This window comes from Pyricularia oryzae, chromosome 3 (genome assembly GCF_000002495.2).
Source record: "Pyricularia oryzae 70-15 chromosome 3, whole genome shotgun sequence".
In the NCBI taxonomy this organism is placed as follows: domain Eukaryota; kingdom Fungi; phylum Ascomycota; class Sordariomycetes; order Magnaporthales; family Pyriculariaceae; genus Pyricularia; species Pyricularia oryzae.
In genome coordinates, this window is record NC_017849.1 from 5,559,621 (window position 1) to 5,575,362 (window position 15,742).

The window sequence follows — 15,742 nt, forward strand, 5'->3', positions numbered from 1 at the left end:
AATAGACGACAATGCCCCTGAATAGCAACCCAGAAGCTTTGTCTACCAACACTCGGAATCACTGCCACCAAAGTGCCGGAAATCAAGTATCTTCTCTTTCTGGAATAAAGAACTGATCCTTCTATATAAGATGGGCTCAACCTCACTCTACAACCCAGTTCTCTTGATGTCTCTCCAGCATCGCTCAAAGGTCCTCTTAGACAAGAACCAACCCTTTCGATACTTTTATTCTCCTTGACCGACAAGCAAATACACTCTCCAAGAGTAGCAACAGTCAAACTACACATTCACTTTCTCTATCCCAGAAAAGAAAAAAACACCCAAAAAAAAGGGACAAAAGACAACAAGCTTCCCACCATGAAGACCGTCTCCGTCATCACCCTCATCCTGGGCGCAGGCGCTGCCGCCAACGCAGCCGCCATCGTCAACGCCGAGACCCTCGAGGCCCGCTCCGAGGACGCCGCCACCCTCGAGGCGCGCCAGTGGTGCCCCCGGCGCGGCCAGCCCTGCTGGAAGGTCAAGCGCGCAGTCGATGCCTTTGCCTCGGCCATGCACAGCAACGAGGCGCGCGACGTCGCCACCACCACGTCCCCCTCGGACGGCCACCTGACGGCCCGCGACCTGTCCCACCTCCCCGGCGGCGCCGCCTACAACGCCAAGCGCTCCGTCAACGCCCTGGCCGCCCTGCTGGCATCGACCCAGTACGACCCCGAGGCCTTTTACAACGACCTCTACCTCGACCGCTACTTTGACCCCGACACCAGCGTCGACGCCAAGGCCGTCGACGAGAAGCCCGATGCCGAGGCCAAGACCGAGAAGCGCGACGAGGAAGGCGGCCACCTCGAGGCCCGCCAGTGGTGCCCCCGCCGCGGCCAGCCCTGCTGGAAGCGCGACGTCGAGCACGACAAGCGCCACTGCAACTCTGCCGGCGAGGCCTGCGACGTGGCCAAGCGCGCAGTCGGTGCGCTCCTCTCGGCCGTCGAGGACAGCGGCGCCGACCTGGCCAAGCGCCAGTGGTGCCCGCGCCGAGGCCAGCCTTGCTGGAAGCGCGACAACGTCTTTGAGCCCGTCGCCCTGGGCCGCCGCGATGTCTCGGACGCCGAGGCCGACGTGCTCACCAAGAGGCAGTGGTGCCCGCGTCGCGGCCAGCCCTGCTGGAAGCGGTCCGAGATCAGCGGCCTCGAGGCCCGCTGCTACGGCCCCGCCGGCGAGTGCACCAAGGCCCAGCGCGACCTCAACGCCATCCACCTGGCTGCCAGGGACGTGCTCGCCTCGCTCGAGTAGACGCCACGGTGTGGATAAGATGTCATCAGGCTATGTTCAGGAGGTTAGTCCCCCAACATACAAAAACAGCCACCCCCCCTGATTTCCGTCTATTTTTTTTTTGTTCTTCTTCTTCTTCTTCTTTTTGCTGACATTTCATCAATGCCTTCCTTCTAGCTTCGGCAGACATCTCAGCTCGAGGCTTCTCGACCATTCTTGAATAACTTTTATGCCTCACTCGACATTTCATTTCTCATGTAAATTGCAAATCAACCCGCATTGTTTTCTTCTCCATCAACAAAAGAAAATGCAACAAGAGCAGCCCCTCTCCGTCTCAGGGGTGTGGGAAGTTTGGAACTCAAGGCCCAGCCCCCCCTCAAACTTGTTTTTCACTTCTTTATTTGCGGTTCTATTGTTTTACCTCAAATTCCTCTTCTTTTTAGCATATCACTAAGGCAGCGGTCTTACTACGACCACAGCTACTTTTTTTTTCTATATTTGAGCAAATACAGAGACGTTTGTAGATGGACACACGAGTTCAATGGTAAATCCACAGTGACAAGCTTATCTTCTTTCCTAGGTGCAGAGCCAGGTTGTTTGCCCATGGCGGCCGGGGTAGTTCCGGTGGCTGGGACTATAATGCCGAATTGCCTGTCGACATGCTCGGCCATTTTCTCCAGTGATGATCTCCAGTGGCGCATTGGTTGCATAGATCCAAAAGTAATGTCGATTGGGTGTGGACCTAATAGTTGCGTGATCGTGGCGCAAGGCTCTGCAGTTACCCAAGACTGCTTGCATAAATCAATATACTACCCCTGAGCCCTCATTCATACAAAAGATCACATAGGGCCTTGCCATCTTCAAGAAAGTGTGTGTGCATCATCACTCAAACAACACTTACCAAGCAATACAACACATTCACGCAATCACTCAAACAGAAGCGAACCAGAAGTGAATTCAATAAGTCCATTTTTCTCATTTTTTTGGTGTTGTTCATGTTATATCTTTTTTTTTGTTTTTTTTTTGTTGTGGCGTTGATCGGACCGAGTGGTATGGTAGGTCAAAACGTTTCCTCCATCCAACCCTTGTCTCGATTTCTTTGTGATGGATTGGTCCTCCGAAATTCCATCGGTAGTGACCAGACTGACGAACTTTTCCCGAGGGGTATTTTGGACCAGGCCGAAGATGAGAAAAAGAAAAACCAGAGAAAATGAAATGAGAACGCTCCCCCCGATGATGCAGAGACTGGAAGAATAGAGAATGACTTATGTGACAGGTAAAAGAAAATCCGGTTGCTTCTTCATCCCCCATGCTCCCTTCTTGTGATCAATCTGTCTGTTGTATTTCGTCCCTCCGTTTCTCTTATACTCCTCGCACTCAGCCACTATTATGTTTTCCCCGAACATAAAATCAAATAGGAGCAAATAATATTTGTACAAGAAATTGCGTGTCCGAGGTGATTAAACGCCTCGGCCCACGTCTTTTGAACCGACAGACAGTTTGAACAAGTAGGCAGGACATGGAAGATGGCAATCGCCATGTCTTGGTGGGTATTTAAATATGTTTCGAGAAGAAGCGCAATCAAGAGTTTGATTGAGCCGAGAGACGATGCAAATTGCATTCGTAGCAAGGAGAAGCCGCCAATGTGTCGATGAGTTACCGAAATCCCGAAAACCGGGTGGGCTGAATAAAATGCGGTTGAGGTCAGATCCTTGACCGAGGTGGCCGGCCGAGATGCAGTCGGCATGGCCTCCTGTTTCAAGGAGACAAGTGGTCCGACGCAGGAGATCAAGTTGCAGCAGAACTTGGGATCCTAATCGAATCAACATGCCCGTCATTCGTGTTCGAGAGACATCAGCCAAATAGGTGACGAGCTACTCGTCGGCCTACAAGGAAGGAACTGCAGTCGCAAAGCAGAGCGGTAGAACAAGCGACAGGCGGTTGTAAAGTTGATGAAAGGCAGGCATTACGCTGATGATGCCTGACGGTCGGAGGTTTGCCGTATAAAGGAGGGCACGGTCAAACATGCTCCGATCCGCTGATGTTTGATGCGTCGCACAAAAATACAGATGCAGGTGTGGTGGTTTGCAAATCTAAGTCGTGACTAAGGGAGAACCAAAGCTCACAGTGATCGCAGTGTGATCGCCCAGATGCCGGATCCAAGGGTCATCTGGCGGTGGGTGAAAAACGAAAAGTCCCAATGCAAATGCTACGCCAATGCGACGAACGAGAAGATAGCTGAAGAAAAGCTGCGACTGATGGATAAAGCGCAGGTTGCCGGCCGGAAGTTAAAAGGGTATGAAGAAAGTGTGGGTTGCAGCAGGCCAAAAATGCATAAGCAAACGACTTGACAAAATGCAGACCGGAATTGGTTGACCTCGACGGAAGAGGTGTAGGGCCGATCGTGGACGAGCATCTGGAACGGAGATATCGTCGACGGCGGCAGAAGCCTGTGACATGTTGCATATACAGATTAGCCCAACGGATTGTTGGTGTATATCACGGGTGGTATGTAGTATGTGCTGTGGGTTTTTGAATAGTTGAGGTCCGTCCTCAGTACGATGCCATTCTCCTACCATGGAATCGATCACTGCCAAGGATAGGAGAGGCACCAAGCATCGACATTGGTGAATCCTGGCAGGTGGAGCGCCCCGGAGCGGTAGGTGAATCTTGAATGCCAGTGCCGAACGCATAGGTTGCGGCGCGAGAGAGCCCCTTGCGGTTCTGGCGCAGGCGGCCCATCTCACGCTCACACGTGAAGGCGTGCTCGGCGGCACCCATCTCGACGTAGGCCTGGGGATAACACCTGTCGCGGTGCTCCTCGAAGAATCCACTGTAGCCGCCCTCGAGGATGTAGATCTCGGGGTATGTGAGGCGGGGATAGTGCTCAGCGTTGGCACTGCGGTCCTCGGCGCGCACGTGACGGGCCATCAGCGGGGCACGGTGAGCAGAGTACTCGCAGTGGAAGACGATGAGGGTACGGCCTTCCATCGGGGTTCGGAGGAGGTGGGTAACAAGAAGGTCCTTGTCGTTGTAGTTGATGGCGCCGTCGATGTGGCCACCATCGTACTCGTACTCGAAGCGGCAGTCGATGATGAGCTTGTTATCGTATCGCTCGTTGTACTGTCCATCGAGAACGTCCAACAATGTCTGGCGTTTTATGCGAGGAATGTTGTCGCTCTCTCCTTCGGGAAAGAAATGGGGCAGGATGGGCTCGGCGGGCTCCTCAATATCCATCACAGACGAGAGAGCAGGGGCTGCTGGCGGCTCCTCCTGCTTGGGCTTCATCACCTCCCCCGAGTTCTCGAACATGCTCAACGAGCGGCGGTACTGCTTACGTGGCCGCATGAATGGGTTCGAGGGCCGCCGTGAGTGGCTTGAGATGGGCGATCCTGTGCGGGATGCGCTGCTACCATTGAGGCTAGAAAACTGAGTACGCACGCGGAGCGGTCCTGGCACGTTGGCGATCGGGCTGTTTGCGGTGGACGGCCTCTTCTCAGGAGTGGGAGAGTTCTGGAAGCATTCGCTTAAGCTGAGTGATGAGCTTTCCCTCGACAAGCTGGGGTTGCCACCAAAACGGAAGGGAGGGAGTTGGTTGTCTGGCTGACCACGAGTCAACAGGGCACTTGTAGAGTAACCCTTGGCTCGGGAGAGAGATGGTCTCCTCAGAGCAATCCTGCGACGTCTGCATTGAAACAACCAGCAAAGTCAGACGACCATATCGCAAAGCACATACGAATGGAGATGGAGCACTCACTCAGCAGCCAATGGCCTCGGCAGTTCAGCTGTTGTGGGCTGGGGAAGTGAGGGCTCAATTGAAGCGGACTCGTCCTCGGTCTTTTCTGAGGAAGCGTTGCTCTCCGTGTCGTCCATGAGTACTGGAGACTCTACCTGTGATTCACAAATCAACGAGGATGTGGCAGGCAGCTTGTGTGGGAGGGGCGAAATATCCATCATCTCCATCAGACCACCAGGCGTCGGGGATGACATTAGCGGCGGTGCCGATGTGCAGTCTTTTCGGTAAACATATTAGCTTCCCTTGTCCAGCTTCACTGTGGCAGAGTGTGCATATGTATATTAGGCTTACCACGCATGCCCATATCGCCCATGTTCATTGAGGTGAAGAGAGCTCTCCTCGGCGTGGGGAACTTGGGGCTGCTGTCCTGGTCAATACGGAAGTTCTGTCCCAAGTCAGCTGCAAGGCAGATGCTGGGCGATGAACCCCGACTGAAGTCATCTTGAAGGTAAGCCTTCTTTGAGTTGTGGATGCCCAATTGCTCTCGCAGGTTGAAGGCCCTAGGTTTGCTATCCGGAGAGTAGTGGCCAATGTTTGTCCTGTAGCCGCCGAGCCTGTCGCCAAAGAGGTGTGTGGGACGGCGAATTGCCGCCAATGGTGATGAGTCCTCCATGATTACGGGTGGTTATGCGAGTAAGGTGTTAGGTTGGAGCTGGTTCGGTATCGTGTTTCGGTCCTGTGAGCTCAATTGGTCCTGCTCTTCAAGATCTTCCTCTTGCACAATGGATGCTGCAGCAAGCTAATGCGGCAACTAGGAGGATATAAGAATTAATCGGACGTGCCGTGCCGGCCTGCGATCACAGTACGGGGAATGTTGTGTGGATTGCCGGGTCAGCATGTGCAAGCACGAAAGAGACCAAAACGGTGGTGTTGACGCGAGGGATGGTATCGACAGGAGGCTGAGTTTTATCTAGAACCGAATCCGGAGGTTTGGGGGCCGAGAACCAGCACCGAAAACCGTGCTGGATTGCACGTTATAGCTCCAAGTGTCGACAAGCAGGCATCAATTCGTCCAAACCAGGGGTGGGATTGCCGAGAAGTTGGTGGTTGAGGGATGAAGGCCGGGGTAGGTGAAAGCCGTCTAGGAGAAAGAGACGTCGAAACGAAGCTCAATTCTTTTTCCTGGTAGCAAGCTCGGTAGGCGGCGGGGCGATGCAGAGGGATGCTGTCGCTGCTGCTGCTGCTGCTGCTATTGTCGCTGCTGGACTGGGGGTCGTGACTGGCTAAAGCTAGACCTTTTAAATGCAAAGCATGAAATGCTTTATGCAAGTAAGGTGCAGGCTCGCTGTTGGCTGCTGCTGGCTCCTTTTTTGCGGGTAACACCGAAGCCTGGTTAGATTTTGCCAACTCTGGGGAAGACGAACCTCGACGACAAGAGCAACGACGAGGATTTGTTTCCGGAGAAGTCTGGTGTAGATCAAACCGGTGGGCTGTACCAAAATGCAAAGAAAGGCAGGGCAATTAAAGCAACCGACCGTCCCGTCCGACGAAGGGCTGAGGCAGGAAGAGGTAAGAGGAGAGGGATTGTCGAATTGGAGGGGACTCGCAGTACAGATAAGCGTCCTGCACGCCCAGAGGTTGCCTGGGGAGATGGGGGGTGAACGCGAGTGGGCGGTTGCCGTGAGAGCAGCAGAAAAAAAAAGCCCACTAAAAAAGTCGACTGCATGTCGTTGTTCGCACTTCCTGGCAAGCGCACCGGGCCTGTACGACTCGGGGCGGCAGCAAGGGGAGGGTAGACAAGCCAGGCTTGCCAGGGTACCGCTAACCTTGAATTTCTGAGCAAGGGCCAAGCTGCCTTACATCATCATCCAGCACGAATCAAGCTTGCCCAGCGACCAAGATCCTGATTGTCATGTTACAGGCGGGATTAAACTACGTAGGTACGGCGAAGGAGAATGCCACAGCAAGAAAACAGCAACCAAAGAATTTTTTGGTCAGATTGCGTACGTTGTAGCGCTGGAAAGCGAGATAAGATGCATGTGAAGTCTAGGTAAGGTACGCAGGTACTGTAAGGTACTCAACAGTATCGGTCGTTCTTTGAGAATGAAATTAAAATTCACACACTTTCACACGCCCCTAGTTAGTTGCTTGTCTTGGGGTGATCTTTTTCCCTACCAATTAAGAGTGTGGCGCCGGGCGATCGGTAACTGGTTGGTTGTTCTAAGAAGGCACCAAAAACAGTAAGGAAAAAAAAAAAAAGAATAGGTGCTTGGTGAATATAGCTGCCTGTCTGCCACCAACCCGCAAATGTCTCAGAAGCAGATTTCCAAGACATTGGTTCCGACAACGAGCTCCAGAACCGTGCCCACACGCCCCCAAAGTGGAATGATCTGTCTACTGTCAATTGTCCTATACTGTGGTGTTTGAGATGGCTCCCAGTGAGAACATCGTTTCCCGGACAATCGCGCAGCCTGGTCACACTCGACGCGACTTGACAACTGACTTGTGCTGACTACCTTGCAGCGCTATCTCCACCTACCTGCATGTAGCAAGCATTCGATAACTGCGGCAACGCAAGCTTACGAGAGGATATGCACCTGCAAGCGTTTCCTGGGCTAGTTCCAGCTACCTAGTTAGGGGAAGCTGCTGTAGGAACAAATGCAGCCTGGTGGATTCTTTACGTGCGTCATTCTCTACTTCGAGGCTTTTTCTTGATCAAGTGTGATAGAAATATGACGAAACTAACGCACTATGTATGCAAGTGTGTGTACCCTTTCCATTGTCTTTTTTTGAGCCCCAACTCCACTGTTACGGTAGTCGTTTTTTACGCGTCTGCTTCCAGTCACCGTCTTTAGCTACCAAGACCTATCTTATAATCACCGTTGTCTTAGAATAAAAAAAACTATACCTTGCTACGGAAGGACAATTGAACAAGGCCTGTACATACTACCCTACAAACAACCTTAGTTATTACTGTACAGCAAATAATCCGACTGCACCACTGTGTTGAGCAAATTTGGACCACACCCAACTTCCACTAGCAACCGCCGAGCTTGGCGGGGGAGCAGTCAGACTGGAGAAGAGTGGGATCCGCTGAACAAGGATCAAGCTCAGAATGGCGTTTACCCACCTTGGGGAACCAGTGGTTTAACTGTATTCTTGTTCCCGGCACAGCAACCAGCCAGGGGTGGAAAGAGAAGGCGGCTGAGGCCTGCAAGACAGGGCGTCCAGCCGCTGGGGGCATGCCTCGACAGAAGTGGAGGTCTGGCCAATAGCAGCACACAGCGGCCGCCTGGGTTCGCCCAAGCGCCGGCGAGTCCAGCACGCAAACCCCCGAACCTGCCCAATCGTTTTGCGCCGCTTCCGAAGAACCTCCAAAATGGTCACGTACCTCTATGGTCTAGGTCAAACTCGGAGAGTAACTGTAGCAATTGTTGAATTGGAGATGAGATGAGGAGCGAACGAGAGCGCCTGGAAGTGGTAAACTTATCCATGTCCCAGGGGTTCAGGAATGATTGGTGTTCCGCCGTGGACACGGTTAATTATCTATCGTTTGTCGATTACCGCCCATAATTCTACTCGGGAGGTACCTACAGGTTGAGTGAGGTATGTAATTACTAGCCACGTCGACTTGCGGGAAGGCTGTCAATGTATGTGCCTGTGCCTGTGCCTTATTGTACTGTACTGTACAATATCAACTAGCCGAAGTGAACTGTTATATGGTAAAATTCTATCAATTGATTTTAATGGAACTATCGCAGAGACACCAAATCAAACCAATTGCACAAAGCCTCTCATTGGTTGGGCGTCCATCCGAAATGGGGTGGAAAAGAAGAAAAATTTAAGGGTCCGGTCTCCTCTACTGCACCTGTCTATGGGTTTTATTTCCTACCAACAATTCCAAAGACCAGGTCCCAAATGTCCGTGTCATCCTTACTTTTCCCCATTCGCGAAAATGCAGCCACGGACAGACTAGGCGAGAAATGGTAGTGGATGGGATGGAATGGGGGAGAACAAAATCAGGGTCCAAGCGGCTCTTCCTTCCCATGTCGCAATAATGAGGTGAGCAAAAAAAAAAAAATCGATAAAAACCTACGCTGGCTTGGCTATTCCCGCGTGATGGTAAGAGGCAAGTGTTGCGTTGATATTAAAGAGGAGCTTCGGGTGTTTCGTGATGCTGGTTTTTGCTGACCAAATGCAACGCTTTTCCCTTAAGGGGAGGGGCCTGCCAAGTAGCAATGTAACCCACACCCCCAGACTCTGTTTTTCCCTCTCAGAGTTAGCCGCGACCCAAAAGAACCCACGTTACGTAGCAAAATGGCAGGTGGCCAAGCTTGCTGACTCTGGTAATTACATAGTAGACTTTGTTTCCCAGTGGCCGTACCTAGACTGTGAATGTCTCATTGGAATTTCCCGCCGCCCAGACCCGATTACAGTCCCAGCTTGAGCCTCTTGTCACAATCGGACGGTGCTGTTGTCCACCGCTACGTAGTAGTAATCTCGGGATACGGCCCAAGCAATAGCTTTGCGGTCCGGGCTCGCACTAGCCAGGGCCCGACTCTCGGCTCATTGATTAAATTCAGAACTTATCTGGGTGGCTTAGGGCACGGTACCTGCCAGTGAGCTGTCAAAAGGCTAGGGAGAGAGGTAGTTCCAAAATCAGAAGCAATAATATCAATTGACGCACATTTTTTTATCCACATCTTCAACAAACGACTTGTGCGTTGGTTGGTTTGTCCGTTTGTTCGCCGAGTTGTACGCGTTAAGAAATTGTCCCTTGTCAGTTATACACAGTAAGCGCAAAGCCACTGACCGGGGTCTTTTTGCTCCTTTTTGAAGCTTTTATTTGATTTGCCACTGTATTGGTGGGCAAGCGACACCAACCAAATCCTCCCTGTGGGCGCATCCGGCAAAGTATTTGGCCTCTGGTCCCGGGATGGTCCTAGTCAAACAGCGAAACATTACCACGTAAGGTAGGTATGTAATTAGGTAGGTATTTCAATTTGGGTCTGGATCCAGACAGGGCTGGTTCCGGCTGCCTATACAACAGGTTCCGGAAAGGCACAAAAGTTTTCACGTCAGTGCATTTTCATTACATTCCTGAGCTTGGGCGAATGCCATGGAAACTCTTGAATTTTCTAAACAAAATTTCCCCTGGATCTTTTGTTTTACGAGCTTACTTTTTCTTGGTGTTGCTCAGGAGACTGAGGAACGCAAGTACCTGAGATACACCTGAGACATCCGGAAGAAGCAAGATGAATAATTTCAAGAAAATATGAAAAAGTACAGTGAAGCCGCCTTGGAAACGGGGTCCACCTCGAATGGCTTGCTAGCCGTTATGCAAACCGCGCGCCTTCAAGATTGCTGCAGCTGTCAGTCAGGACGTTGCTGAAGAAGGTTCGATTATGATGTCAACGACAACAATCACGGGGTATCTTTCGCGTTCTATTGTCTCTTCTCACTGGTTTTTTTTCCTACGCAGTGGGGATGGCATATTATAATGGCGGCTCGGTTTCTTCCTGTGTGGCATCTCTTAGTGCCGACCCACGGTTGGGAGATGATCGGGAATTGCAGCATCGAGAGGCAACTGGACTTTGATTAGATCGACTCTGGTCGGAGATTTGTTTCACGTATTGTAGTGAATCTCGATCGATATGCCACCAAATACAGTAAAAAAACACAACATGACAGCAAAAAAGCATTATCACTGGAGAACTCATGTCGTTGTAGCGGCGGTGGCAGCCGATTGCTAAGAACAAGCAACACGTACGTTTTTTGGTTGTTGCTTTGTATGATATTGATCAACAACAAGAGACAAACCGGCAAAACTGAATCAGACAGTCCAATCATCTGCAAACTACCAACTTTTGTCCTACATGTAAGGTACATGACAACGCAGGTACCTGCACCGAAGCTAACTTATCTACCTAGGTGTAGGTACGGCAGAGTTAGACAAGAATAGACACTATTCATTCAGTCGCCCCTCTAAGTTTTTCGACTTTTAGCCGCCTTTTCGATCCCGATCGCTCGGTCACCCGAATTGCCGTCGTCCTCCATAACTCCATCTCCTCTCCTCATTGGCCGACGTCATCATCTCCAACACCAGATAAACTATTGTTCCTCTTACCAACCCCATCCGGTTCCTCGCACATGGGATTGGTTGGATCCCGAAATCAGGATGGCCGTCAAAAGTGGTCTCTTACTGCCGACCGACTTTTCCGGAAGTCTTTGTTTACACCTTTTCCCCTTCCGTACTGTCATCACATCAGCAATCGGACGAACCCTCTCCAAGCCACCCTCCCAGCCAGACCTTACGGCTTACCTACCCCCGCGTCTAGGTCTTTTCGGGTGCAGTCAGCTCGAACGGATCGGCTTGCTCAGCCCTCCAAGCCCTCCTTGGTTTTTTTTAGGATCTGCCCTCCTCCCTCCTTTCCCACCCCGCTCCTCGAAACAGTTCGGCGTAGTACCGCATGAGACTGGGCGGTCCACAAGCGCCCAAAGGGCCCTGTCTTTGCCCGTCACCAATGAGCTTGCCTGCAGAAGTCCCTCGGTCAAGCGATGGCTTCGCTTCGCGTATTATCTAAGTTGCAGCCCAGCTGATTTGATGGATTGGGATGAGATGGAACCATTGATAACTTTGCCACGGTTACGCCCTGAACTTGTTCTCAAAGCGGACTGGCAAGAAGCGGCTAAAACCTGACTCGATCAATTGCAGATGCTACTGATATTCCTCTTTTTTTTTTTTTTTTTTTTTTTTTGTTCTGTTCACCCCCTCAGCTTGATCGACCACTCCTCTTCGTAGATGGCTAAAGCCGCTGTCAACCTACCTACCTTGTCGATGCCACACACACCGTTGATATTTCTATTATTATTCTTGTCTGTTTTGCTGTCACTTGATCTTTTTAAAAATTTCTTCTGCATCGCTACAGAAGATGCTGTGGATAAAAGTTGCTTTCATTACGTAGATTTTTCTTCTTCTTGCATGAAAATACCCTCATCGTTTCGTCGTACTGTGAGTCTTTTATGCATCTTGTCCCCCTCCAAAGTAAACAAACGAACAAAGAAAACAAAGAGAAAAAAAAAATGACGCGTTTTGTGAACAAAACAAAACAAAGGAGCTACCCCGCATCTTGGGGTGCCTCCACCGTCGCGATGTCACCTGATTTCATATAAATTTTTTCCCAAGGTCTACCAATTGGCGGTCGAAGGAGATTGAGGAGCCAAAATGGGAACGAACCAAAAGGTTAACAGAGACACATGGGACGGCGCGTAGCATTAACACAGTGACGCACATCGGGCTCAAAGTTCGTCTGCCGAGGCCAGGGCAGACAGGCTTGAAAGGTTTGACAGTTCCTCGAAAGCTTCCCTGTTCTTTTTTTAGGAAGTGCCACATTGAACCAACAAATGGAGCCAACCTGAACATGGGCCAGAAAAGAGACATGTCTCGATCCCCTGCTGCAATTTTTGCTACCAGTGGTAGAACTACAGCAAGGTACACGCACGAACTGCCTACCGTTAGTGGTAAAATGGCAAACCCGCAAGCAAAGGTACCGACACATTAGTATGATAGTGTTGTCTCGGCCTCCCTGATCCGGCACAGAGCTTGAATCCCGTGATGGCCCGCACCGTACAAGAAAGAGAGAAGGTGCAAAATTGTGCAACCGCGTCTAGCGAGCAGGTAGTCGACTATGTCAAGTTTCACGCCACAACACGGGCTGCACGCTACGGCACGCACAAGTATACATAAACGAATGTGCATTGTGCTCTCCGCGCCCCGGCAAACTCGCGTGACCACAAATAGCCGAGTAAAAATCACAGGCACTACTACTTGAGAAAACAGACCAACAAGTCCATAGAACGAGCGAGCCCGTCCGCCCGCACGTCAAGTTTCCAACCCGCGCCCTAAAAAGCCGCGATCGGAGTCGGCCGTTGTGCTGTCAGGCTAAACAAACAAGCAAGCTCGGCCGCTCGCACGGCTGCGCAGGTATCTATTCAGCTTTAGCTGGTAGGCCAGAGGTAGGCTAGCAATGGTATTATCTTGTTTGCACAACCTCATCACAGGCCTTGTGCTCGTCCCGAGGCCGAGTTTAGGACGAGTCGGGCAAAAAACAAATCCCCACGTGCGCTGGTTGTGGCTGTGCGTCAGCCCTTTGTTCCCCCGCTGTGGCCTTTCCAGAGTTGCAAAGTTCCGTGGGGGGGTCGGGTCGCGTTTGACAATCTCATGCGTGATCCGCCATTAAGCAAATTGCCAAGGTCAGAGAGCAGGCCAGACGCGATTATGGAAACCAGCAACCAGCCACCTGGTAGACGATCATCAGCCTTTCAAAAGAAACCTCAATCGACGTCTGGCGTTGCCCATCGGAACTTTTGCGCTTATTAGACAGGATACCTAACCTGCCTGGGTAGGGAGACGAACGACCCTGGAGATATTATCTGATGGTAGGCAATAATCTCATACAATGGCGCTTGGCAAAACTACTACGTGGTACGCCTTATCAGACACTAAAAGCCAACAGGAAAAGGAAGGACATGTACGTTCAATCATTGCGACCCTTCCCACCTGCCCTAGAGCAGGGAAGCACCGCACCCAAGATTGTTCGCATTATTTTTCTCTCCGTTCTCTTCGAGTGTGATTTCGATTCTCCTGGGCACAGCACGAATGCGCGCCTCGAATCAAAAATATCAAACCTCGAATGGACGTGATTTATTTGCGTTGTTCATGAGGAGAGAAGGAGAGAGAAAGTCCAAAGTGTAATTCTCGCGCGCAAGAATTTTATGGTGCGGAGAGAGTCGTAATTGGGTGCCTGACAGTTAAGGCAAGAATTCAAGCTTTTTCTGCAAGCTACCCTACCACGTTATCTGGTCCCTGAAACTGGTCCCGTCTGATGGCTCCATCTGAATTCACGTGCCCGCCTTGTCCCGCAATTGACAGACCAAGGGCCCGACGTCACCCGTTGAAGATACCGGCTCTTGAATACCGTCCACCACCGAAAGTCGAAGCAATTGTCCATTTTAACATCGCATTAAACCCATGAAGCAGCAAAGCAAGCCGCCATGAACAACCTACAAACACTCCCCCGATTCCTTCTCCCCCGTCTGAGCTGGCAGACCCCAGCCACTGCAAGCGACTGTACATTCCGCCCGGCAAGCCTCTTGCTGCGCCCATCAAAAAGGCCTCATATCCAGGAGCGGAGGGAGCCGCAGCAGCAATCTTGGGCAGGTCCCAAACGACTATTTCACACTCACAATGAAGGGCAAAGGGCGCATGCTATCGGCTTCCAGAGCCACCGATTGGCGAGGCAGCCAACGGCTTCACCCAAGCCTAGAATCCCAAGCAGCAGGAGAGCATTCCATGCCTCGCCGCCCCGCCGGAAGGATCATCACTTTGATACCCTGAAGCTGGTCCAGCGGCTGCAGAGTGAGGGCTTCACCGAGACGCAGGCAGAAGCCATGATGAAGATCTTGAACGATGTAATAGAGGAGAGGTACGCTCGCCCGCTATAGCTGCCCGGACATTGATTCCCCAGCTGGCGTCTAGCTAACACAGGAAGGTGTCTTTCACCAGCATACAAAATCTCACCCGCACAATGGTCCCGCGCGAGGACGCCGCCAAGGCCACGTACACGCAAAAGGTCGACTTTGCCAAGCTCCGCAGCGAGCTGCTGTCGACGGACAACACCGAGACCAACACGACTCGCGCCGCGCATGAGCGCCTGACTAACGACATTGCCAAGCTCAGCAGCCGGCTGCGCGACGAGATTGGCCGCACTCAGGCCAGCGTTCGCCTGGACCTGAACCTGGAGAAGGGCCGCATCCGCGAGGAGGCCGTGTCGCAGGAACTCAAGATCAAGGAGACCGAGACCAAGATCGAGCAGGAGGCCGCCGCCCTGAGGCAGCAGCTCGAGCAGGTCAAGTTCCAGACCCTGCAGTGGCTCATGGGGCTTTGCACCGGATTTGCTGCGCTCATGTTGGGTCTGTGGCGTTTGTTGATGTGAACGGGTGTCAATGCAGGACATTGTACTTTTCTATGTCTTTTTGGCTTGCTATCCGAAGCTTCGTTTCTTCATTTCTTTTTGCATATCACAGTTGGTACATAGAATATTAGAGATATAGCCATGTTTTCCTTGATTCATGGCACGAGATGGTGGGATTTACTTACAGGTCTCCACGGTCAGTAGATGACTTGCTTCAACGTGGTCATCTCGGCATTCAATAAATTTCATTTGTTGATTCTTCTACTGTTAGTGAGCCTTAGGTCTTCCTGGCGCAGTGTCATGTTAAAATGTATTATGCAGGGTTCACGAGTGAGCACAAAAAAGGAGAGAAAAAAAGAGAAAAAGCGAAGTCTTGTGGATATCAACTGGAACTTGTTTTCTATTCTAATTAATATTATCGTGTCCTAGTTCTGTCCAGGTTCATCTAGATTCTAGTCTTGTGCCTAATCATAACTTTACTCGGAAACAAAAAAAAGACATTAGCCAAACTTGTCTGCAAATGGTTTATTAGAAAGCTGGACTTGGATGTTTAACTAATATATCGTTTTAAACCCCTGATCAAGCAGTCAACTCTATCAATGGCAGAATGGTAACCATATATGCCCCATGCAATTTCCATGCCCATCGAGTACGGGGAGGATAATGTGAAAGTAGGTAAAAAAGATAGATAAACGGGGGGTTAGGTATGTAGGTGGGTAAGTACTTATGTAAAATGATATAACTGAGATGGACGTTAACATCATACGGT

At 51.1% G+C, this 15,742-nt stretch overlaps 5 protein-coding genes across 5 annotated transcripts; 3 read left to right on the forward strand and 2 right to left on the reverse strand.

Moving 5' to 3' along the window:
* Positions 1–357: 357 nt before the first annotated feature.
* Positions 358–1,483, forward strand: MGG_07733 (clock-controlled pheromone ccg-4; the record flags this gene model as incomplete). Its single annotated transcript, XM_003712891.1, has 2 exons — positions 358–1,280; positions 1,441–1,483. The coding sequence occupies 2 exons, from the start codon at positions 358–360 to the stop codon at positions 1,481–1,483; spliced, it is 966 nt and encodes a 321-aa protein (XP_003712939.1).
* A 219-nt stretch (positions 1,484–1,702) lies between these two features.
* MGG_16911 (uncharacterized protein) lies at positions 1,703–1,934 on the reverse strand (the record flags this gene model as incomplete). The annotated part of the gene is made up of 2 exons (XM_003712892.1): positions 1,703–1,742; positions 1,798–1,934. The coding sequence occupies 2 exons, from the start codon at positions 1,932–1,934 to the stop codon at positions 1,703–1,705; spliced, it is 177 nt and encodes a 58-aa protein (XP_003712940.1).
* A 305-nt stretch (positions 1,935–2,239) lies between these two features.
* Positions 2,240–6,545, reverse strand: MGG_07734 (M-phase inducer phosphatase). Its single transcript, XM_003712893.1, has 3 exons — positions 5,351–6,545; positions 5,021–5,276; positions 2,240–4,948 (listed from the first exon to the last, which is right to left on the reverse strand). The coding sequence occupies exons 1-3, from the start codon at positions 5,670–5,672 to the stop codon at positions 3,817–3,819; spliced, it is 1,710 nt and encodes a 569-aa protein (XP_003712941.1). The 5' UTR covers positions 5,673–6,545; the 3' UTR covers positions 2,240–3,816.
* Positions 6,500–8,437, forward strand: MGG_16912 (uncharacterized protein; the record flags this gene model as incomplete). Its single annotated transcript, XM_003712894.1, has 5 exons — positions 6,500–6,568; positions 7,050–7,067; positions 7,282–7,437; positions 7,664–7,680; positions 8,041–8,437. 5 exons carry the CDS (start codon positions 6,500–6,502, stop codon positions 8,435–8,437), a joined length of 657 nt encoding a protein of 218 aa, XP_003712942.1.
* Positions 8,438–13,173: 4,736 nt separating this feature from the next.
* MGG_07736 (uncharacterized protein) lies at positions 13,174–15,480 on the forward strand. The gene is made up of 3 exons (XM_003712895.1): positions 13,174–13,438; positions 13,516–14,484; positions 14,565–15,480. The coding sequence occupies exons 2-3, from the start codon at positions 14,054–14,056 to the stop codon at positions 14,992–14,994; spliced, it is 861 nt and encodes a 286-aa protein (XP_003712943.1). The 5' UTR covers positions 13,174–13,438; positions 13,516–14,053; the 3' UTR covers positions 14,995–15,480.
* Positions 15,481–15,742: the final 262 nt, after the last annotated feature.

Bases quoted from the DNA above. Each gene is read 5' to 3' on its own strand.
- MGG_07734 (XM_003712893.1), bottom strand. From the start codon at position 5,672: ATGGAGGACTCATCACCATTGGCGGCAATTCGCCGTCCCACACACCTC. The intron at 5,277-5,350 runs GTAAGCCTAATA...TTTACCGAAAAG, and splicing joins GGGCGATATGGGCATGCGTG to ACTGCACATCGGCACCGCCG. The intron at 4,949-5,020 runs GTGAGTGCTCCA...GTTTCAATGCAG, and splicing joins CCGAGGCCATTGGCTGCTGA to ACGTCGCAGGATTGCTCTGA.
- MGG_07736 (XM_003712895.1), top strand. From the start codon at position 14,054: ATGAACAACCTACAAACACTCCCCCGATTCCTTCTCCCCCGTCTGAGC. The intron at 14,485-14,564 runs GTACGCTCGCCC...GTCTTTCACCAG, and splicing joins AACGATGTAATAGAGGAGAG to CATACAAAATCTCACCCGCA.